The sequence below is a fragment of the Lepisma saccharinum genome, chromosome 2, assembly GCF_977018435.1.
Source record: "Lepisma saccharinum chromosome 2, izLepSacc3.1, whole genome shotgun sequence".
Lineage (NCBI taxonomy): Eukaryota > Metazoa > Arthropoda > Insecta > Zygentoma > Lepismatidae > Lepisma > Lepisma saccharinum.
Genome location: NC_139230.1, coordinates 8,574,625 through 8,600,804, shown reverse-complemented (window position 1 = coordinate 8,600,804; position 26,180 = coordinate 8,574,625). Strand labels below are relative to the sequence as shown.

Genomic DNA, 26,180 nt, shown 5'->3' with positions numbered 1-26,180 from the left:
TTGGGGAAAAGTAAGCAGTCGTTAAGTTATTATAATGCAAGCACTATTTGCATGCATTGTTATAGTAATTCCTAAGATCTTCGATGCTTTTTGCCTAACATCTTTTCTTTCCAATCCATTTTGCCAAAAATTAAGGCCGCAAACTTCCTCAATAACTCCATTGCAAAATGCTGTCGTGCAGTTGATTGGCGAAGATTTTGTTTTCAAACACTATATCACCAAAATGAGCAGATTTACACTTACATCGACATTTTAAATATGTTGCTTAAACCTTTAGATAATGTAGACGAGTCAAAAAGAAAGAAGACGAAGACACTGCTAGTAGAAAATAATATTTATCTTGGTATACATGTAAGCGAGTATGGATAAATATCCATTATATTTTTATTGAAAATAAATTATAATTGTTATAAACTCCTACAGGTAAACTTTAAAACAATAATTTTAAGTATCGCAAATTGAAATTCACGTCATGAAATTGCAAATAGCTATTGGAATTGAAAAAAAATAATAATAATTCGTTGGTATCATGGTTAGTTGAAATGGTGGCGGGGTTAATTCTTAGGAATAGGTAAAATAATTTCCAACACTTAATAAGGAGAGAAGAAGGCATTTCAATAATTCAAACGGTTTACCTTAGTAATTTTTCCTTGTTTTTTCTGGGTATTGACGGGCGAGGGAGGTGTTAAGCGGAAACGATAAATCGAAACAGTGGCGGAGATTAGAGGGGCGAGGGGGAAGTTGCCATCCAGCTTTTCCCCTGCACTATGCTAAACCTTATATACAGAGGGAAATATACTGTCTTTGCCCCAGTTTTGGCTCCTTGGCTCCTAGAACTCAATCGCCGCCACTGAATCAAAATAAATGAAAATTGACTTGTGTTTCGTAAATGCATTTTCGCTGGGTACTCTGACGGAGTGGCTAGCACTGCACAAGGTACCAGGTTCGTATTCTTCATAAAACATGCATTATTATATTCATATTTCTTGTTTTACTTTATTATTTATTCTTTGTACTCTACAATTTGTTAACCTTTTGGTATGCTCAATTAATCAGCGTCATTCACATTTAGCGTCGTCTTCTTTGTGATTGTGATCAACGATTGATTTTCTGTGTGTTTGTAGCCCATCTCGGTCTTGGGGGGGGGGGGGGCAGATTTCTCTTAATTTAGGCTGGGTGTGAAAACCCAACGATTTACTTCATGACGCCACTGGTTATAACAGCACGCTACAACGCCAAGAGTCCCGGATTCGAATCCCGGTCTGGGCATGGATGTTCATCGTTAAGTGTCCCTTCATTCATCATCACTCATCCTCTTCTTCGCGATTAGCCAAAAGTGTCAAAAGATGCGAAGTAAAATAAACCCAATCAGTCAATCTAAGATGGAGGGAAAAATGGACCGAAAAGGGAAAATATTTAACCTTCAATAGGGAAATTGTGGTCTCAGATTCTGGCAACACACACGAAGCAATGTCCCCAGCAAGTTGAGGGAAAGAAAAAGAGTGTCACAACTGTCATACAACCGGCTTTAATTTTTTTAAATTATAGAATACTGTATATCACTGACAATGAAAGATTACAACCTTTCATTGTGGTCAAGTTTATATTATGAAGAGACATTATGGTCCTGGAAGAATGTAGAATCTTGTTCCACCTGCAGGGACATATGCATGGGTGCTGAAAGATAGAATGCCGAATCCCCTCCCTCCATAAATAATTGGGATAAAGTAAATCGAGGGGAGGAAAAATATTATGTGCACAGTTTTCTTTTATCAGGACATTTCAAGCATGTCATTGCGCTTCATCCTGTGAGACCACACTTACTTAATCAATTGACCCTTCAATTGAAAAGGTTTGAGCTACACATGGTGGTCAGTGTAGCGTCACGCCCTGCGAAACCAAAGGTCCCCACTTTGAGCACTTGTCAAGGCATGGATATAATATATCATTGTGTTTGCCCTGTGATCAATTTCATCTCACATCAGGCTCATACCCAGGGAAGGGGCCATGCCCCCACCCCTTTGAGCTATGAAAAATTTAAACATGAACCTACAAAAACCTATGAAAAGAACGATTTTCTAAATTTTGCAAGAATTTCAAAATTTGCACAAATGAATGAATTGTTTGTGGAGAGAGAGAGGCTCCAGAAGTCTGCAGTCAGCAATATTGGGTAGCTTTAGTTTTATAACCATTGATGCAAGGCTACCAGATGATCCTTTTAACGTCTGTCCCAACCTTTTCGTGGTGACAAGAAATATTTTTTTTTGGTTCACACACATTTTATTTATTATAATCATAATTTGTAATACATATAAATGTAATTTAGTTTATAAATACATTATTTGTAAACATAATTATCATAAAAGTCATCAGAAAAGTAAAACGCTATTAACTAGAAACTATGAACATTTATTGGTTGTAAACGGTACAGACATGTGTAGGAGAGTCGGGAGTTTATGTCACAGCACATTAGCACTCAACATGTCCACCATCGCGCATGCGGCACAAATCATACCGGGAATCCATAGCGCGCCACGTGGCACGCAGCATTTCTGGAGTGATTTGCTGAAAGGCAGCTGTAATCATCCTCCGTTTGAAAGCTCGCTGGGTCTCAACTACACTCGAAAATTTGGCATACCACACGACACACTGAGCACGTTATTGTGGTGTAACGACCATCTTGACTCCACTCTGTATCAACACTGAACACTGAGCGCGCGCGTACCGCCTCTATACATGCCATCTGCTGATTGCACTATGAACTACTACTGCTGCGTTGTCTCGCGGAAGTCATTGTCTCATCTTTGCTATGTACATTACCGCAAATTGCATCGATACATTAACATAAAAGCTACAGCGTTATACTTTTCTGACATCCCAAATGGATGACCCTGTACTATACGAACACTAATTACAATTAAATGTAAACAATAAGCTCTAAGATGTATGCTGTGCGACAGCCTTTGTCTCGGAGTGACTGTCTTTCCTGATTGTTGGGTCATAGGGGCTATCCGTGAGTTGAATCGTTTTCATTACTTTGGACCATAATATTGGAACTCTACAATTGTACAACTAGCTGCAATACTACCACAGCATTGGTGGTCACATCTAATACTGCAACAGCATTTCTCTGCTCATCATGGCGGAATGATTAGCACAACATGCTATGATGCCAGTGGTCCCAGGTTTGAATCCCAGACTGGACATTCTTTGAGTGTGTTCCTTCATAAATTTCATCATATCAGCACACATACCATCGTCACGATTAGACAAACTTTGCAAACAGGAGACTTAAAATAACCTAATACAATCAACACCCACAACATTTCAGATCTCCTCTTTCTTCAACATTTTCTGATCTCATCCCCATCAAAAATTTCTGGGTACGGGCCTGCATCTCATCATCATTCATCCTCTTCATCACGATTAACTCAAGGGATAGAAATGTGGTGTCAAACAACAGAAAAAGGAGCTAAACATTTCAGGGGTGGAAATAGTTTGAGCTGTATATGCACTAGTAACGTACTAGTACATGGTCCGGATCATGATTAATAAAATAGAAATGATGCCTACAAGTCCCAATTGTGTGCCTCCCCCAAAGGAAAATGATGGTTTACTTTTTGTTATTAAGCGTCCTTTTTCTGCAACTTTTGGCTAATCATGACAAGGATGAGTGATGATATGATGAAGGGACATTCCCAAAGATCACTCAGCCAACCTTCGTGGCTATCACAGCATGCTAAGATGCCAGGGTTCCAGGATTGAATCCCTGGGTGTTTTTTTTTGTGAGTGTCCCTTCATCGATTTTATCACTCATTCTCATCTTCGTGATTAGCCAGAAGTGTCAGAAAAGCAAAGTAAAATAAATCAAATCAATCAACAAAGAATGGGACTCAAACTCTGCCCACTGCTTAAAATGTCAGTAAATTACAAAATAGCTGAAATGGTTTTATTGTGTATGTGTTTTTGCTTTCTATTAATATAAATCAATTGGATTTCATACCTCTTTATGTCTTGCATTCTTACTTGTGGATATACAGTGGAACCCCGATTTTACATTTGTTTTAAATTTTCCTGCATTATAGCCTACATCCAATCTTAATGGTCTCAATAGAGCAAAATGCTACAAATTTTCCTGGATTTTACATTTTCCCACATTATAAGTTTTCACCTTGGTCCCCTGAAAAATGTAAAATCGAGGCTCCACTGTATTGATTTTGGCATTCAATTGTTAATGAGAGAGAGCGAGAGAAAAAGAGAGAATGCAACACTCACAAAAACAGATATTGTCCTTTGGGTGTATTTTCGATATTATCCTCAGTAAACTATGTTCAAAGTCAAAACTAATTGCTTGTTGTAAGGGGAAAATCACAGCCCCTTCCCCCCCCAGGATTTCACACCCTGTACTGCATTACTATTTTTATATCTATAAATTAATTTTTGACTGATTCACTTTCAAGAATTACAAACAAGACAATTATTTTGAAATTAGAAGGTGCAAGCCATGCCATCCAACAATGCATGTTCATTCTTTGCCTCCGTTACCTTCATATCCTCATGATGGTAGCTGAAAGTAACCTCTCCCAGTTTTCATGATACAAATCTTCAAAGTATTGGTTGTGTGGCTTTTGAAATACTCTGTGTATCTCATATGGCAAAAAAAAACTGTTGCATAAATTACTGACAAACAGAATCTTCTGTTATGCTTGCTTGCTTATTTTATGATTTTGGTTTAAAATAGCACATTTTACCCAAATCTGTCATATTTCAATCACACGACGGCATCGGGATGACGAGATCAATGCTTCTAAATAGCCACACGAGAGAAACGGCATCCAAAGAAAGATACAGTACACCCATAATATTTTTTCCAAATTACCTGATATTATAACACAGTTGAAAGCTCGAAATAATACATTGCAACATTCACTTTCTCTCATTGATGAAATTTCAGTTACGTTGTCTTCAGAAACTTACGGTGTTGCTAAAATTGTGTCCGACAAGCTGTCAGGTATTACTGAAAAATCTCGGTTACAAAACACTGTGTCAAATTTATAAAAATATTTCTGGTGAAGAAACAGACATTGAAGAGGAATTCACCGAAGAAGAGCTGTGGCATTTTTCACATGTGCCTGTGATGTCATGCTACATGGAAAGAACATTTTCACTGTACAAATCATTCTTCACTGACAGACAGGAGCTTCACACAAGAAATTCTCAGGATGACCTTCCTTACATACTGTAACAGCTTTTAATAAGATAAGAGATCTAATAAACAAATGTTTTTTTTTTCATATTTTCCTGTATTTGTTTATGCTTATAAATCCGGGTCCTAATTATAAGTAAGTGATACTATGATTTTTCTAATTGCATTATTGATTTATGCAACAGAAAAATTAATGCACATATGATTATTTACTCAAACACAAATATAAATGGAAACAAAACTTTATCATCTTGAACATCTTTATTTAAAAAAAATACAGAACATTTCTGAACTTCCGTGCTAATACAAAATTAAAAATTTACCCGTATACATGCTTACTTTACTCATGGTGTTCATAAGATGACTGTACTACAACACATGCAAAAAAAAAAAATCATCAAACTTTTGCAAAACTTCCAGAAATATGGGAATGTTCTTAAATAATCAGACTAGGCCAGAGCTGATACCAATATACTATTGCCATGTTTACAGATTGGTTATTTAAAAAGGTAAATTCACCATTATGACGTATGTTTTTCATATACAGATTGATAGTCAGTACAAAAAAAAATTGGAGATTAAGCCATAGGTAACAGCTCAGCCATAATTATATCCCAACATTAAAAAACAAATTAAATATTCATACATATGCATAGAACTTATGCAATCATGCAACCAATGCACATATTCATGCATATTAATTAAAGTACAACAAACATCAAATAAAGAACAATACAGGTAGATCCAATGAAGAACCAGAAAATAATATTTCGTGCACACAAATAAAAAAGTTTACCGAAGTATAACATTCTTTAACATTTGGCATTAGTTGTTGCATAACAACTTATTTTTTTGGTTGAAAAGCACCAATTGTTACTTATATCAAAAAAGATTATTTAGATTAAAACTCTGAATCTCTATTAGAAAAATAAAACTCACTATAAAAATGTTACAATGAAACTTCAATATATTTAACCTTTACCAGACAGGAACTTTTCATTCACATGCTTTTCAAACGTCCCATAAAAAAAAAACGACCACCAATCTACTAAAGATTAATATTCATATATCTAAAAAAAAAGTTACACAAAATATGTGAACTAAAAAAACAATTTACATAACAAAGAATACACAACATACATGTACTAATATATATGTATGTATTGAAACTTTGGATATCTAGCGTAATGATCACACTAATTTTTGTTGATATAATAATGAACCAATGCTATAATCATAAAAAAAAAAAACTATCTTGAAATTGACTGAGTTCAGACTTAGATTAAATTTTAAGATTATCACAGGTATGTTCCAAAATCAAATTCTCTCTTCATTCTCTTTCCATTTTTAGTTTAGATTTCCCTGAAGTTCTGCCTCAATACATTCTCTCTTTGTAACAGAGCAATCGTTTCGTCTGAATCTTCCTGTTCCAATTTAATAAACACCAAATTCTCTCCTTGTACAACTGGCACGAGAATTATTGGCTTATCGCCACACTGATTTGTTGCTTCCATGTATGTAATTAAAATTCTCGTGAAGCCTCGTAAATCAGATGCTTTCATTACAGAAACTGCATCTTGGTCATGCAATAAATGTTCCACTCGAAAGTGCAGTGAAGCACAAGACCTGTCATTGCAAATATTGCAAGCATTCACTGGAATTGGCTCGGCAAGAACTTCCTTGTTTTCATTTACTTTCAGTACCTCTGAATTACTAGCCCTAAAACTGGGATCTCTGTCTTTGTTTGGGTTCCATACTATTACCACAGTGCAAAATTCTCCCTCGGATATGATTTTATATTTCAGCCTGCGTTTTGGACATATATTCACTGGCTGCTTCTCACGTTTTCTGACAATTGGTATTAATGAGCTCTCAGGAATTTCCCTAACATTCTCATACACAATTTGTACATCTTGTTCAGAGTCAGAACTTGAAGTATTGTGCAGAACAGTATATTCAAAGTTCTGTGATTCAGACTTCACATGACTTTCATGTTCTCTGGAGGTACAAGGATATGCATGGGAAAAATCACAGCTAACACTTTCAACAACCTGAGGACCACAATCAACACTGTTCACCGTTATGTCCTTTCCAGATGATGCACATGTGTCATTACTTTCCACATACATATTTGTATTGTCAGGATCATGTGGGTCAGTGCTTTTAAAACTACAAGGCAATACCTGAAAATCACCATCTGAAGCAACCTCCTCCTTTATAGGTTTCACCATACTAGCACCAGGACTACATACAGAGTCAGTTTCAAGCTCTTTCTTCAACTCAACCCCTTTTCTTCCCTTAGCTTTCGCTGTGCTTTCTTCAGGCCTAATAACATCAGTTTCAAGATTCTCAGCAAAGTCATCATCTTCCCCCTCACTAGACGAGTTATCACACACAAATGTCAGTTTACGTTTTGCTCTCCGTGAGTGGAACATGTGATGTCCAGTAGTCTCTGTAAAGAAATAACAGTCATTTTTGTCATGTCTAATAATTACTTTTTAGCACATACTACATCATTTCAAAATTAGTATTGTACTATATGCATAAAAAAATCAGGCAGCAAGTGACAGTAGCAATCAAAACTTTTCATAATGGCAAACAGAGGTTTGTATTGCAACAAAACCAGCTTGGATAAGATAAATGTTTGAAGTATGACTAATCTGTGATAAAAAATGGGGGTTGTTCAAAAATTTGTTTTCAAACATGGCTAATTTTCAACTGGAAAGATTGGAAGTTGCAGAGATGATCTTGGACTTATTAGAAAGATGATAAAATATTCTTAACAGTTTGTTACAAATATTCAAAGTTCTTGTTTGAATAGCAACTGGATTTTCTATACACAAAAAAAAACAAAAATGAAATTTACACCAGAGTGAAACACAGGCACTTCTTTCACTTGATGATAAAGCAAGTGTGACATGTCTGCAAAGGTTGTTCATGAATATTTCATAATAGGCTCAATTATATTTACAAGAATGTATGTACACTTGGCATTTCACATTTGTCTGTCTCGAGAAAATTCTAGGTCTTAAATTCATACAATTTGGCACCAACAAAGAGTAGCCAACTTTGAGACAAATACTACGAAATGAAAAACACTGCAGTGAAAGATTTACACTCTTCCACATACCATGAAGTTACAAACTATAAACCAGTAAAACAATACAGAATGAAACAATTCGTACGCAGAATTAATAATGTTTGAATTGGCATGGAATTGATGAAGCAACCAATGAGATCTTTGGGGATTCTTTGCCACTTCTCAATTAGTAAAACATTAAAATGCTGACCTGACCAAGGCAAAATTTATTGTATAAAAAATGTACACTAAAAATGTAACAGGGTCTTCTTCAGACGAAGATTCACAATAAATTCTGAGGGTGGAAAAGTTATGTTTTTAGTGTATATTTTTTGTACAATAAATTTTGCCTTGGTCGGCATTTTAATCTTTTATTAACATGGAAACAAGGCTTAACAGTGTTACCATCCTCAATTAGGGCAATCTCCAGATTCAGAAGAGTTGAGGATGGTGACAGTCTCACTGCAGTATGCCTGCCTGCCAAGTGCATCCCAGATGTATTCAGTGGGATTTAGATCTGGGGAGCATGCTCGCTACAACGTACACTCGATGCTCTACTCCTGAAGCACATTGACCACCAAACAAGTTCTTTGGGGGGGGGGGGGAGTATTGTTGTCCACAAAAAGGAGTCTCTCACCAATGGTCACAGCATAAGACACGACAATCGGTCAGATAATCTTGTCATCATATTTGTGGGTAGTCAAACTACCTTTCTGGGTGATATACACAACTGTACATTAGGGTGAGCCGAAAAAATGAAAGTTGGAATTTTGCAACATAATAGGTGCCAAAATGTGCCTATGGGCACGTGTATTCTTCCTGTAAAATCTTAGAAAAATCGATTAATATCTTTTGCCCTCTACCGCATCTTGTACAATTTGACATTTTGGAAAAATTCTCACACACTGATTTACTACAACGTAAATATTTATTCGTAACAACTAACATAAATTTGTTATCCACAGAATATCAAACTCAAAAGTGTTGTTTTTACATTTATATATTTACAGGCACCCTTCACTAAGACAACAAAAGATGCTACAACAAGTTGAACCGAAGAACAGCCCCCTCAACTAAAATTGCTTCCAGGCTAAACACAGTGGCAGGCAAAGACTTGTCCAAATCAGGTATAGACAGACGATACGTAAAACAGTTGTAATTTGTTTCAAGGCCAGTGCAGGTGTAAAATAGTGTTTGAATAGTTACCTACACGTTATTAGGCAAATAAAAATGAGTGCTCAAAAGTTTATTAGTACAAGATGTTCAGTTAGTTGTCCTATTTTAGGGCCTCCTAGTGACCTTAATTATTTAGTTTTACCAACTGTAAAAGACATTTTAGTTTTACTCTTTCATCAGACATGAGTTAAAAGATCAAAATAAGTCTTCGAATAAAGAACAGACTTTTCACGAAATATCAAATATAGTTGCACAAAAACTTGATGACATCTGGAAGAAAGCGACAATTCCCATCATGTTACGTTCTCATGTTATACAGCTTTTAGATAAGTACCATAAGGAGTACTTAAAACTTATAAGGTTTCCTAAAAGGAAGCATAACGAAAATTATGATTTAAAACTACGTAATCACATTTAAAAATAATTGTGAAGATAATTTATTTGATATTGCTGCTTGCAAATGTCCTCTCTTTTCCAATTGTTCTTGTGAAAGGCTTCAAAAAGTTCAAGGAACAAAGTTTCTTAACAGACCAGAGATTGACAAGAAAAATGGTAATAGGAGCAGTAGATGTTGCCGAGAGTAATAGAATGGAAAGACTAGAAGACCAAAAAATGAAGGAAAAGGCAAGGCAAGAAAAAAAATTTAAAGTTAGCTTTGATTCGGACTTTCAAAGTTGTGAACAAAAAATTCAAACAGTTAACAGATCTTCCAATACACCAGTAAATTTAAAGCAGAATCGTTCTCCAGAAATCCTGCAACCCTCAACTTCAAAGGAAAATCAACAGTATAGTCAGAACAAACTAGAACTTTCCACACTTGCTTCGGCGGTTTTGCAAGATGTTGGTATTGTGACAGGAGAAGATATTTCGAATGTAATTGACAAGAATAAAGTCTGCAGAGCTCGTCAAAAAAACTGGGAGTCCGTTAAAACAATAACACCCACCAAGTATGTTAAAAGTATCTACTTCGACGGAAGAAAAGACAAAACTCCTTACCAGGAAAAAATTGAAAATAGCTACCATCACAGAACAATTACCGAGGAACATATTTCTTTGATTGAAGAGCCGAATTCGGTTTACCTAGGGCATGTCACACCAGCTTCCAGCACTGGAAAGTCTATTACAAAAAGCATATATGATTTTTTTATTGCAAATAAACTGCCTTTGGAACAACTTAGTGCTGTAGGTTGCGACGGCACCATGATCAACACTGGACACAAGAATGGAGCAATTCGCTATTTGGAACTGTAAATCAAATGACCTTTGCAGTGGTTTATCTGCCAACTGCATGCAAATGAGCTGCCTTTGCGACACTTTCCAGTATCTTGGTGGAAATACTACAGGACCTAGCAAATACTCTGGAGCAATTGGAAAATCATTTGAATATTGTGAGCAACTACCGGTTGCGAACTTTAGTGCTATCAAAGGAAATTCTTTAGAGGTGGATCCAGAAGATCTTAGTAGGGATCAACAATATTTATTTGAGGTGTATCAAGCAGTCTCATCTGACTATTGCCCACCAAATTTGGCGAATCATCACCCTGGAAAGCTTTCTCATGTGAGATGGCTTACAAAGGCAAATTGTGTATTGCAGCTGTATATTGGCAGTGAAGATCCCTCCACAAATTTAAAGATCCTTGCTGAATTCAATGTAAAAGTATACGCCCCAATGTGGTTTGATATAAAGACTCATTCATCTTGCAAAAATGGGTCTCAGCATGTATTCAGAACAATACAACTACTTAAATGAGGACCTAAAAAAAGTCATTGACCCTGTAATTCAACGGAATGCATATTTTCTTCACCCAGAAAACCTCCTCCTTACCATGCTGTCTGATGATCGCCGTTTTGTGAGAGAATTACCCTTACGATGAATTCTGAAAGCAAAACAAAAGAAAGCCATAGACGTAAGGCAATTTGTACACCCAGATTTGAATTTCAATGCCACAGATTATATCGAACTGATTAACTGGGCTGATGTTGAAGTCACATTTCCACCAATTTTCTATAACGTAACTGAAGAAAATCTCCAAACATTTATAGAGCATTCTGATGAACCATTATTAGAGTTTCTTTGCTTTCCCTGCCATACACAAGTGGTTGAGAGGTGTGTTAAGCTTACTACAGAGGCTTCAATTGCAGTCATAGGCCCGGAAACTTGGGATGCACCTTCATGCAAGGATTCAGTCAAGAAAAAATCTTCCTTCCTTTGAACACAAAAGTGAATTAAAAGTTGTCTGGAATCTTATTCCATAACTTTGCAAGTGGATTATAATTAGTTTTACTGTGTTATAATATGGAAAAAAAAAAGAAAGGTAAAGTGCTCCCCTGTGCTTAGCACCATGCCATGAAGGCATATAGGGGGTGTGGGGGTAACGCCCCACACTTTCTTGATCCGGTCGTGAGGGGGGGGGGGGTGATGTGATCAGCATCATGCCCCTGACCAGCTTTACCCCCCAGGGTTTCCCCCAGGTACCCATATCATTCGACGCTTAGAAAAGTTCCCAGATTTGAACTGGCCGGTGATCAAACTCAGGATCTTTAGCATGGTAGACACGTTACCGACTAAGCCACCGTGGCCACTTATATATGTGCGTTATAATATGATATTTCATATTTCGTTTATTAATTATACTATCAGAAACGATAACTGTTTTTTATTTGCAAATGTTAAAAATGGTAATATATTTTTTAAAAGTACTGAACTTTGACGGCGAGTAGAGAGCAGAAGATATAAGATAAAATAAAAAACCTTCTTGCAGAATTATTACTTGTCATTAGCCACATCTTTTGCCACCTATTACTTGCTGATTTTGTAAAATAAAAATTTCTCATCTATAAGAACGGCCCACCCTACTGTACATCCACCAAAACTGGTGCGAAAGAATGCCGCAGACACCGAAAAGTCAAATTTACAGAACTATGGTCAAGAGGTAGTGCATATCTTAAGAAATAAATATGATACTAACAATCAAATAAAACAAATTTGAATCAGAAAGACATTGAAAAAGTCATCTCTAAAGAGGCTGTTGACTGGAATGGTGTGAATGAAATAAGAAAGAGTGGCTTATTTAAAGGGAGCTGTCGGATTCAAACCATACAAAAAATCATAAATACATCATTATAACAGAGTTTGTCCCCTGGAGTGAGACTGATCTGCGATGTATCCACCACTATTCATAACTTGAGATGAGAACATGCGTAGATTCTTTGAGCCGAGACCGCGGCTTCGGTACGAATATTTGAAAATTTTACCTCAACCAAATTTACTTTACTCTGCCCTTTCTTCTGCCATAGTAAACGGATGTCTACCTGAGTATTTCCAGATAAGTCTATATTTCGTTATAGAAATTACGTGAATCCAAAGTGACCGTGTAAAGCTATTTGGTACTTGGATGCATCATGCACACAGGAATATTCAGAGTATAGTTGTATTTCCCAAGGGTTCGTGCACAGTGGTGAATCCAGAATTATGAGAGGGGAGGCAGAACAGCAGGAATGTATTTGGGGTGATTACATTTATAAAACTTTAAGGCTAAGAAAAAAATATTTATCTAGATTTTCTTTTTTGCTGGGATGAGAGAGACTGCTTAACTGGGGTGGGTGGAGGGGGGGATTTGCCTCTGCCTTCTTCTGGATGCCCGTAGTGTTAAAATTATGCATCGGACAGAAAAATCATATTACAAAATAGTTTGTCATCATTCAACTTCAAAAATGTTCTGTCCTTGAGGCTAGCGCTATAGGTGTCATTATAAACATTGTGCTTGACTTAACGTAACGTAAGGAATGCAAAACATCATTCAAGTTCGCTTGCTTTAGTTCCTCGATTAGTGTGGTTAAGAACTACAGACTCCATTGTGTTATGAGACTTTTCGCTTCCACCAAAGAACAACATGATTCTCTGATTCTCCTGGATAACACTACAATTGAAACTTCAAACTGAAATATTTAGATTTGTCAGCATTGTCAATATTGATATTATCGGCATTGTCGATATCGATATTGAACTTCGATTTTTCCCTAACTGTAGGTGCTCGCATTCTCTAATGGGGTCTATAAACAGGGATTGACACCTCCTGAAACTACAAGGGCTGATGCTATGGCTCGCTGTGTCTGGCTTGCCATTGGCATGGCCCTCTATACTGCAGATTCCAGTGTCCCCTGCTGTGACACATTTCTAATTTGACACTTTGCTCTCTCCACCAAACAGATACTTGCCCAATTCACAGACCACTGGTGGGTGGGTTCATTGTAGCATAGGTGACTTGCCCTCACAATACTATTATACTTTCATATGGAACATGTTTTCGTTCGATGCATATTTCTCGTGATATTTCGATTTAACAATGCAGATAGGGAAAAGAGCCAGTCAGATTATTTTTCAAATTTTCAGTTGGAACTTCTTGGCTTGAAGCCTGTAATTGGCCAATCTTCAGTGTTACATGACACTGTATCTTAAGGAAATAGTTAATCCACTATCTGACTGGGTTGAAGGTCATGTCTACAAACTGTATAGCCCCCTCCCCCTCTTTCCTTTTTTGAAACATCCTGTGTGCAAAACTTTTGTTTATTTCCATTACCTATTTTACACTGATATTCTGCCATTATTGGCTAATCATGATGATGAAGATGAATGATGATTAAAATTTATGAAGGACAACAAACAAAGGACAAGACTCAAACATGGAACCTAGTGCTTTTGGCTACCAAGGAAATTCTATGCAAATATGTTTACAAATTTACCTCACCCACAACCACTTTTCTGTTAATGTTTATCTGTAAGAGTTACTTTAACTGTCAGTTTTGGACAATTACTTTTTTATTATTATTATTTTACAATCATAATGATCGCAAAACGTTCTGAAAACAATCAGTTATTTTAACAACATGTAATGTAAAATTACAGGTGTTAGAAAAAAACAAATTTTAAAATATTTATTTCCATTGTTTCATTTTCCTCTGCTTTTAAATTCTGGATAGTCTAATGAAAATAATTGAAATCAATAGGAGACCCCAAGACTTAGTGCTACCTTCTCCTACTTGCTGTAGCAGGTTCAGGAATATCGAAAATTTGAAAGTAGGGATATCTAGAGCCTGATTAACTCCTTGGGAATGACACTGCCTATTTTACACAAACAATACTTAATCTCAAGAATCTGATACAAAATTGTCATCCAGAGTTGTTAGATTAAATAGACAACTACAATCTTGCATTAAAATCATTTAAATCACTTTATTTATTTAAATATTTAATAGAACCACTACAAGTAAGTTTCATGGAAAAAAATTAGTAACTCCCTTATGTCCAATAATTATCAACTGCATCAACTTCCCCAAAGATGAATAAATCACTTTGGTGTCAAACGCTTAAATCTCACCCCCTCTCCCCTCCAAGCAGCTGCTCCCACATTTTCAATGTATTATTGTATCAATCCAAATACAGTGGAACCTTGATTTTACATTTTTCAAGGGGGGGGGGGGGAGTGGGAAAATGTAAAAACGGGGAAAATTTTATTACATTTTGCTGTGATCACAATTGAATGTACAATGCAGGAAAATGTAAAATCTGGGAACATAAAACCGGGGTTCTACTGTATTAGAAATCTGATTTGCAATGTTTGTTCCCAAGTTTAATTACCTTTTCTCCTTATGGACTATTTCCCCCCCCCCCCACTATATGTTTTCAAATTTAAGAAAAAGATGCAGCCTAATGTATACTGACTATAGTACTTTAAATCAGCAGACATTTTTGCAACGAAAGCAAACAAAATAGATTACCTGTTTCATTGTCCTCACTCCCATTCATTGCAGAACCTTCCACCTTATTGTCTTCAAAAAAATACTCCTCTTTATACCCTTTTCGAACTGATGCTTGCAGATTCCAAAACTTTTCTGCTTCATCATCCTCTGTCGGGGATCTAAAAATTATGTAATTTTAATGCAAGAAAATAGTTATTCATGTTTGGAGACATGGTAAATGTAGTGAAATATTCAACAATTACCACATGTTCACACTTTCCTTGTGAGAGTCTTTAAAACCTTAGAAACATATCTGTATTGCATGGTACAATGTTGAGGTTGTTTTCAGTGCAAAATTTCAAATTACGTAAAATATTTCTATCTTGGAAACTAATGATGGTAGTCATGAACCATACAGTTTGTTCAGTATAAATTAGGACTGAGCTGATCCAAAGTTGAAATTTTGAAGGAAAATAAAAAAAGTTTTTCTATTTCAACAACAGGCTTGTAAACTAATCTGTATTGAACAAAACAAAGTATGAATAATTACAATATTGTTATTAGTTTCAGATATATATATATACACATGTATATATAAATATTTCTTTTAAAGATTGCCTCTTTCTTGTAAGATTTGGGTGTACAGCAGGCATGGTCCTTTAATTTGGAAAACATTTTGCTCAGAAAGTAACAATAACAAAACTGTTGCCACCTTGCCTCCATGGGGGCTAGCTGAATTTGAAATTTCATTACAAAAGTTTTCTATTCCTTTCTTCTTCTTCTACCACTTCAGAAAGTAGAAGCACTTTTTCCACACATGGGCTTATAGGCTAATCTCTACTGAACAAAACAAGGTAGGATTGGAAACTATTATTTGTACTTTCTGAGATATTAAATTTTATTTAAAACAATACGGAATTTCAAATTTCCATGGTATTGGTAAATAAAATCCAACCGATACTTTTCGATGCTGATATCACTAGTATCAGCCATTACTAATACATCGGCACTGGAATCAGCTCAACCATAATTATAATTTAGATGGCCCTTGCATCAGTCTGCAGGAAAGCTTGATTTTTCATCGTTTACAGATCAATAACAAGTAAAACAAGATAGCACAAGCAGATAAAACACGTTGGAACAACATACCAAGATGCTTGTGGTTACCTGCTTTTTCTGGAAGATGCTGACTTAACAGAAAACTTTAAATTTACAGAAGTTTTGTTTTCTTTAATAATGTAGTGAGATAATTCGACTTTTCTTGCATAATCTTTGTTTCCAAATTAGATAGAGTCCATTGTGTATATACCTTATTTATTTATGTATAATGCATACTTTTTTCCAAAATTTTTGCTGCCAAAAAACTGGAGTGCGTACTATGCACGGAATAATTCAACAGGTGCAAATACAAATTACCATGTTGGATATCTTTCCTATTAACAATTACATGGAGAGAAGTGGAGGAAGTGCGTGGGTTGGTGACTATTATATACACAAGAAAATATTCTCCTCTCGGTTCACATAGCAACAGCTTTATGACCTACAACTAAGAAAGCCATTTCTTGAACCTGACTTGTATTGTGTAATATGTATGAGATATAATTGTTTGTTGCTTTTCCCCATCAAAAACTAGGGTGTGCATTATACATGCGTAAATACGGTATATGCTTGGAAAGAGTTAGTTTATTATTTATGAAAACAATTAAATGCATACTGAAATCCACAAAACCAAAGAACAAAATATTGAGAAAAAAATGAGAGACATTACCATGTTTATTAGGTCTATAGATATGTTGGAATTTATTCACCTACACCAACCAATACATTTCCAGAATCCCAAGTGTCTTGCAGAGTCTACAAAAATGTTGCCCAATGTGCCCAATCATAATGACCAGGGTTGAAAACAATAGCATGTTTGTGTAGCACATATCTGTTGAAATATTGTGTCTTTCAAATTAGAGCCAAAATTTACTGATCAGGTTTAAATCATAAATGAGCTGATATAAAATTTTGGTCAATACCGATTAAGTACTGACAAAATTTACCAATAGTCACAACCGATATTCTACCGATCCGATATAAAATTCTTAGGATCCTTGAAAAACCTGAATGGTTCTTTGATCTCCCAAATAACTGTTTCCAGATGACTGCAATGCAAAAGAAGTTGCATATTTAGACATTTACTTTTTTCTTTAAAGTAGGACATGGAGATTATCCATAAAAATTATAACAAAATGGTAGAATTTTGCACTAAATAATGAGAGAGAGAGATATATATATATATCGAATCGGTAAAATAATCTGTAATATTTCTGATACAATAATATGCCTTTATTGGCCTATACCGGATAGAGTACTGATTAATCCATCACATTCCTACCTTGCAAGAAAAAAATGGACTGAAACTATGATTATTGGAACTATTCATGCAAACTGTAATAAAATCACAACCAGCAAGGAACTTACCTACTCTGGAACTGATGCCATTCTGTGTACATTCTGTTTCTTAATTTACGACACCTGGCACGAAAACTTTGCTCATGTGGAGCCAGAGAGACTAACAGTCCTTTTAGATTCCGAGCAAGTACCCGCTCACACTTTTCCTCTACTGTGCAGCGCTGTGATTAAAAAGTGACATTTCAGTATTTTATCCAAAACAAAATATAATTACTAATATTTATGGTGAATGAAAAGATCAAGATTTTGGTACAAAAAACTGGGCACATTTCGTGATGAAAAGCAGTATATAAAATGGTATTTCCATGTTAAAATTGTAAATAAAAATCTAAATTTGATTTAGAAACTATATTTATTGCCCAGAATTGACATTTCACTTCTAATATCACATTTGTATAGTTATCAGGTTATTAAATTTATTCTTGTTTAAAGGGGTCAATTTTTGCTTCTCAAATATTTACAGCAGAATTAAACAATTTTCTGTGATTTGCTTAACCCACAGGATAATTCATGTAAAGGTAAACAAACCACAAATTTCATGTTAGAGAGTTTATTTCGCAGTTCATTCATCATAATTTCGTGACAAACCATGGTAGCAAAATACACCTCACAGCTTTCAAAAACATGAAAAATTAATATTAGAATGTGTTATTTCACATTTCGTGTTTTCATCAAAAACAAAATATGCATGCCCCTAGTAATAACAAATATGATCATCAGCATGCCATAAAATAACTTGATTGACTTCAGCTATAACCCTGAATGTTGTTTGCTTGTTGCACTTATTTCTCAAACAATTATTAACAGGTATCTAGAATCAAGACAAAGCCTGAAAGCAAGTGGTATAGTTGCCATGCCAGCAGCAGCCAGGAAGACACAGTTCTTTAGCATATACTAACCAAGAATCTGCAACTACACAGTACATTATTTTTCTCGCTTGTTGCTTCTCTTTCACTGCACCCTAAATATAGTGTAACCACTATTTTCAGTTTTTAAAGTGGAAAAAAACAAAAAATCCTACGAAAATATAAAATCAAGGATAATTTTATAACATTTAGCTATGTTGGGACCATTAAGATCGAATGTATCATGCTGGAAAATGAAAAATCAAGAGTTCCTCCACAATTTGCATTTTATGCAAAATTTGTGTTATTTCATTAATATAGCAATATAAAGCAATATAATTAATTGTGTCTTCCTATATGAGAGGAATTGTGTTTCAAGCTATTGCCATTCCCTGTTTATTTGTGAGAATCAGATCAAGTGTGTTCCCCTTACTATTCCTAAAGTCATTTTAAACTTTCTTCAGTAACAGAAATTAATGAAATTATGCAAATCTAAATATTAAGTCTATGAGCAGTGATGCCAACTTTTGAAAAACACTGGGTGGGCTGAAGTCCAAGATTTGTTTTACAATTTTATGCAATAACATTTGTTATAAGTAGCCTGAGGATTTACCGTAAATCCATTTCTGTTTCTTGGCCAGAAAAGTTAGGCTTTTACTTTTTAAAAACAGTTTCAGGCAATTTTGTGGTAGGTGTTTTTGCCTATTTCACTCATAAGTGCCTGTTTCAAAGAAAACTGCTTTTTGAATGCCTGCCTAATTCTAAAAAAAATTATGAAAAATGTGTCAATGTTCATCACTTTTAGTGCCTATTTCATATTATTTTGTTTTCTTTTGCCTGCCCACTTTGAGTGTTTCTAGTGCCTATTGATCCTCATTCTGGTTATATCCCTTATCCTCCCTTAATTCCTTAAAAATGATGTGAGCATGGATAGTATAAATAATACAGGACACTGAAAAGTATCATACTGCAAATGTAACAAATTGTGAAATATTTTGTTCTTCTTAAGAGCGAGGACTTTATTTCTAAATAAAATATATTAAGGCAAATTATTGGGTGGATTCAAAGCCACACAGGCCCATATAAGTTGGCACCACTGTTGATGAGCTACTTACATAGACACTAATAAAACAATATGTTACATTGTCTGATACCAATAACTAATACCACAATTAAAACGTAACGTTCCAGTAGTTTCATACTATGAACATGAAAGAGGTGCATGATATTTACCCACGATTGTTTATCTGCATCTCCTTCACTAAACATGACAACTAACGTTCTCAAGTCATCTAAACTAACTGCAACTAGTTCGAAACTTGTATTGTTAGGTGCACGCTGGTCGTCTTTGAATGACTTCTCCTCTCCAGGTTCTACTTTCACTCTCTTCAATGGCAAACCTTCAGTTTCTTGCTTTTCAGAATCTAGCTTCCTTAACTTGAGATGCGTCTTTGAGCGCAACCGGGTAGAACAACTTTCAACTAAACTGGGATTCTGCTCGCTGTCAGAACTTTCCGCTGAAGGTTTCACATTAGCCTGTATATATAACAAAAATATTTTAGAAAACAATTACGTACAAAACTTGTATTTATATGAGAAAATAGTAAGTGACCTTTAGCGGATGGCTGGCTTCAAATGAAACCAGCATCACATGGAAGCAATTAACATGTCATTTCTAGAAAACTACAGATATTTCACTTCTGTATTTTTTGTTCATTTATACAAATATACACACAATGGTATGACATCCTCCCCCTCCACCCTAAATTATGCAGTGTTATTTGAAACACGATACCAGGTGTTTCATAAATAATTGAGTGGTTACAAAAATTTATTTCAAGTAAAGTAAACTTATGTTAATGAAACCAGTCCAGAACAAACGAGGAACTCATGTTTTTTTACACCTACAAATGTTCAATATGTGCACAGCACCACAGGTGATACGGCACACATCGACACGATTCGCATAAACATGGGTCTGTTGATAGTGTCTATCACTTCAATGATATGCTCCCTTAGGACTGCGATATCACGTGGCATTGGTGAGACGAATACCCTGTCTTTGATTAAACCCCACAAAAAGAAGTCACACGGAGTAAGGTTTGTGATCTTGAGGACCAAAACATCGCACGTAACACTGCGATTGATATGGGTGATTTGAGTGTCACCTAGCAGCAGGGATATGAACTCTCAGCTTAACAAAACATACATGCACAATCTGTTTATAACCCTTCAATTATTTATGAAACACCCAGTACATGAATGGGATATTGCTTTTCAACAACTGCTTCTTGCTAATATGTTTTATAATAGGGATGGGCCGGCATGAAAGTTTGGTCAATACTGATAAAGTATCGACATAAAATTTACCGATAACCAATATTCTACTGATTCTATGTAAAATTCCAAATGGTCCTTGAAGAAACTGTTCATTTACCCCCTTAATAAATGTTTGTTTCCAGGTGACTGCAGTGCAAAAGAAGTTGCATATTTATACATTTACATTTCATGTTAGGGGGAATAAAAACTCAGTCGATAATAAGACGACGTGAGTGAGTTACTAAATTATTTCTACAAAACATACTTGTAAATGTTCTATTAATTTTGGTGGCCACTGCCACCATCCACTTGGGAACTTTATGCTTCACTGTTGGGTTGACTTCTGGTTCCTGTTTTTTCCTCGCTTACCGTTAGGGGTGCTGGTGTAGCCAGTTCGTCTGCTGTGTGTGATAGATTTGAGTTGTTGCAATAGTGGGAGCCAAACATGATGTGCCTGACCACTGTCGATATTCAGATCGTGTGGAAAGTGCAAAATTGTGTGTCTCTCTTTTATGTTTGTGTCAATCAGTGTGTGCACTGTATTATGCACTTTCCACATGATCTGAATATTGACAGGGGTCAGGCACATCATGCTTGGCTCCGCTATTGCAACAACTCAAACCTATCACATGCAGCACACAAACTGGTTACACCAGTGACCCTAGCGGTAAGCGAGGAAACAACATGAACCGGAACTCAACCCAACAGTGAAGCATCCAGTTCCCAAGTGTATGGTGGCAGAGGCCACCAAAATTAATAGAACATTTACAAGTAAGTTTCGCGGAAATAATTTAGTAACTCACTCACGTCTTGTCATAGACATTTACATTTTTAAAAAGTAGGGCATGGAGATTAGCCATTAAAATTACAACAACATGGCAGAATTTTGCACTAAAAAATACAATATTTAGAGACATCAGATTGGTAAAATAATCTGTGATTTTACTGATCAACCGATATGCCTATATCGGCCGATACTGATAGAGTACTGATTAATCTGGCCCATCCCTATTTTACAATAATGAAAATTGAGAGAAAAAAAATGTTCACAATGAACTTACTGTTTATTGAAAATACATTTTCTTGTGTAAATATTGCATTTGAAAATGAAATTTCTTTTGCAATATAATCTTGCAAGTTTTGTAAATGTGTCTTGTGGCACTTGTAATAGATTCAGTTAGTAAGTGCAAGCAATATTTACTAAGGGTATAATGCCACTCCAGCACCTGCAGAGTTGGGTGTCAGTGACCTTCACTTACACACAAAAATGCAGAAGTTAGCACCTCACAACAATGCAGATGTTTGCATCTGGCTGAGAAAGCTTTACCCAAAATTACCTAAAAATTCAGATTTTCTAAGTAAGCGTATAGTTTCCTTTTTTCCCCCCTCATAATTTGGGGATGGGGATAACATGCACTCGAAGAGTGGTCTGCATAGGTTCGACACCAGAAACGAATTTCAGGGCAGTTTAAACTAAGATCTGAACCATTGTACAATGTGCCTTCACTGGACATCGAACCCAAGACCCCTTGGTTACAAGGCAACAGCATTACTACTATGCCACTGCTGAAGCCATGGTTCCATTTCAAAATGGTAAAAAGTGGACTGTAATTGTTCTTTCCTTGAACCCTTCAAAGACAAAGTAACAACCAAAACTTAAATTCGTTTCAAACCAAAACTTTTATTAGGGCCAGAACAGTTAAGAGCCTATCTGAGCAAATATAAAATATTGAATATATGTAATATCATTGTCAAACAGAAGTGTCAGTGACTGGACAATAAATACACATATACATTAATGATTATATTTACAAAACACAGGTTACAAAGTAAGTCACAGCAAAAGAATCTGAAATAAATTATACATTTAAGGAATTTACTTACCACAACATTCCTTTCTGATAATACATCTAGTAATCTGACTCGAGATCGTGTCATCTTCACTGGTGGTTCTATCTCCTTGAACTTTTTTGGTATTTTTCTTTTTTGTTGTTGCACCTGAAATGAAATATAATTATATATATACATATATATATATATATATATGTATGTATTCTATCAAAAAAGTACCGGGAATTGTTAAATAAAACACACAATTTTAATTTATTCATCACTATTTATTTTGTCGCCTTCAAAGTAGGCCCCATTTGATGCAACACACATATGCCAGCGTTTTTTCCAGTCTTGGAAACACTTTTCATAGGCGCTTTCCGGTATGACCTTCAGCTCCTTCCACGAATTTTGCTTTATGGCTTCAATAGTGTCAAAACGGGTACCCCGGAGTGGCAACTTTACTTTTGGAAACATAAAGAAGTCACATGGGGCCAGATCTGGTGAATATGGTGGTTGTTCGATGGTATTTATTGTGTTTTTGGCCTTAAATTCGATCACAACTGTCGCTCTATGCGATGGCGCATTATCGTCGTGTAAAATCCACGAATTGATCTTCCACAAATCTGGCCGTTTCTGATGGATTTTCTCACGCAAACACTTCAATATGGCCAAATAGTATTCTTTATTGACAGTCTGTCCCTCTGAAACGAATTCATGATGCACCAAACCACGAATATCAAAGAAAACAATGAGCATCACCTTGACTTTTGAGCAACGTTGACGTGGTTTTTTCGGTTTCGGCTCGTCTTTTGTCCTCCATCCTGATGACTGTTGACTTGTTTGCATGTCAAACTCGTAGACCCATGTCTCATCAGCAGTTATGATGCATTCCATGAATGTGGGATCAGAATTGGCACAATCCAGCATGTCTAAAGAAACCTGCTCACGGTACTGTTTTTGAAGAAAATTCAGCTCTTTTGGAACAAGCCGTGCGGCGACGCGTCTCATGCCCAAAATATGCACCAAAATCGAACGAACAGACTCGTGAGAGATGTTAAGGTCAGTAGCTCTCTCTCTTAAGCTTGAATGGCAATTATTGAGCACAATTTAATTCACTTTTTTGATGTTTTCATTGGTTGAAGAGGTCGAAGGTTGTCCAGAATGAGGCATGTCTTCGACGATCTCTCGGCCCTCCTTGAACGCTTTGTACCACTCGTAAGCCCGTGTTTTTGATAAAACTAATTCACCATAATTCGTTTCTAACATTTTTAGCATGTCAGCACACACACTCTTTGTTCAATAATTTCGTTCATTGTAAAAATCATGATGCGCTACTGAAGTGGACTGATTCAACCTGCTGCTGTAAACAAACTGGTTGACAGATCACGCCCATGTTTGGCATAGTAATTACGTACAGAGCTACCAACTTACGGAAAAAAAGATTTTCAAAAAATCATTTGCGCGGGCCTTTTAAATTACAAATTCCCGGTACTTTTTTGACAGAAGGTATAAGGGTTATTGGTTGGCTAGGTTGAGTCTGGGGGGTATAGTGGCGTGCATGCCTGATAAATACAAATGATGAAGGAGACAGTAAACACTTACTTCAGGAAGAGAAATAGTTCTATATTTCGCGATATATGTCGCATTTTCAACATAGAAGAAAGATAGATCGGCATCACATAGAGTAGAGGCACAGAATACTGACCATAGCATCTCTACGGTCAGTGTTGCCAGAAACAGTTGATAGAGAACAAAAAGTACTTTAACCAGTGTTTACTGTAAGGTGGGTGGGTAGTTTCAGAGAGGAGAGGAAAGGAGTACTGTTTGGCTAGGTTGAGTCCAGGGGGTATAGGGGGTATAGTGGCATGCATGCCTGCTACCAGGTATGCCAGTTAATAATTCTTAATCTCGTCGCTGGACGAAATAATTAATAAATGTCTGTTTCCAGATGACTGCAATGCAAAAGAAGTTACATATTTAGGCATTTACTAATTTAAAAAGTAGGGCATGGTGATTATCCACAAAAATTACAACAAAATGGCAGAATTTTGCACTAAATTATAAGATATTTATCGATATATCGGATCGGTAAAATAATCTGTAATTTTAACGATAAACCAATACATCGATATGCCTATATCGGCCGATACCAATAGAGTACCGATTAATCAGTCCCATCCCTAATATTTATAGATATATCACATCAGTAAAATAATCGGTAATTTAACCAATACACAAATGTGCCTGTGTCCCATTCCTAATAAAATGTAATTTGTACATCTTAAGCATTAAATTTGTTGTAATTTCAAAAGTATTCTAGCATGTTTCCCACATTTTATATTAATTTGTGACAATCTGAAGATGGAATATAATGAGAGGGTCTGCCTGGCTCAGGTGTACAAACCATGTAACAAAAATATGTGTGTACAGATGATGGGTTAAGTAAAAGCAAACAGAGATAAAGTGACCTGTCTGTTAAAAGAGAGTGACTAAGCCAACCACCTGTGACCACAACATAACCCCATAAACAGGGCTCGAAAAATCCCGGTCACCAGGTCGCCATGGCGACTAAAAATTTCAACCTGGCGACTGCGATCTTTTGCTGTAATATGTACGAAATTTTGAAGATTATAAGTTCAAATTGCAGTACAGCATAAGTTAGCAATTTTTTGTTTTATCAAGGTTGTGAACATTCCATTGAGTCAGTAAATTTTGTACTCTCTGTCCCACATTTCTTGCTTTCTCAAATGATTTAGCGATGTTTTGAATACCAAGATGCTCAGCTTCTTATACAGAATGTTTCAAAAGTTGCACAACCCAAATTTTGAAAATGTATATCACGAAAACCGTAAGATATATTTACACCAGGTTTTCTGCATTATGAAGCCTCATTCATTGAGATATTTCTCATTGCATAAAATTATCAGTTTACGCCATACAAAAAATAAGATAAATTAATAACTGGTGGAAGGCAGGGTTAAAATTTTTCCAGAAATGAACTTTTGAGTGAGAAAAATATTTACAAAATTATCGAAGGGTCTGATGATGTCAATCTATCATTTACGACCAATATTTGTCATGAGCAATATTTGATGGATTTTTGACTGACGGTTTTATGGTTTGAGTGAAAAAGTGACATTTTTGGGACATATATCCATAGATGGCAACAGAAGCAGATAGAAATATTGTCAAAACACGCAAGCAACATGTGCATAAGTATTGGCCATACATTTACATGAAAAATCATAAATCAAGATTTTGTGCCGAAATTGAACTCTTGAGAGAATTCTAGACTGGCCCTGGTTATCCTGAATTCTCTTCGCTCACTTTCACTGCTACTGTGCCTGTTTTTTTAATTGATTCAGCATTGCTTATACATTGGAGCAGCGTGTGTGCTTTGCTGAACAGTATTTTACTACTTATTCTTACACTCAGGTGCAAGACGTTTTCAAAGAAAAATACCTTGCTTCTGCTGTACCTCACAAAACAATGGTTTTACGACAAGTCAAACACCAACAAATGATCC

At 35.8% G+C, this 26,180-nt stretch overlaps 1 protein-coding gene across 2 annotated transcripts in view; it reads right to left on the bottom strand.

Annotated features, from left to right (window-relative positions):
* Positions 1–5,498: 5,498 nt before the first annotated feature.
* The window catches only part of LOC145984359 (uncharacterized), a 41,730-nt gene continuing 21,048 nt past the window's right edge, over positions 5,499–26,180 (bottom strand). For both annotated transcript variants that reach the window (XM_083118014.1, XM_083118016.1), the window contains 5 exons: positions 22,706–22,819; positions 19,736–20,038; positions 17,667–17,818; positions 15,240–15,379; positions 5,499–7,658 (listed from right to left, as the gene is read on the bottom strand). In XM_083118014.1, coding sequence (XP_082974140.1) covers positions 6,559–7,658; positions 15,240–15,379; positions 17,667–17,818; positions 19,736–20,038; positions 22,706–22,819 — 1,809 coding nt within the window. In that variant the 3' untranslated portion in view covers positions 5,499–6,558. The remainder of the gene's footprint in view (positions 7,659–15,239; positions 15,380–17,666; positions 17,819–19,735; positions 20,039–22,705; positions 22,820–26,180) is intronic.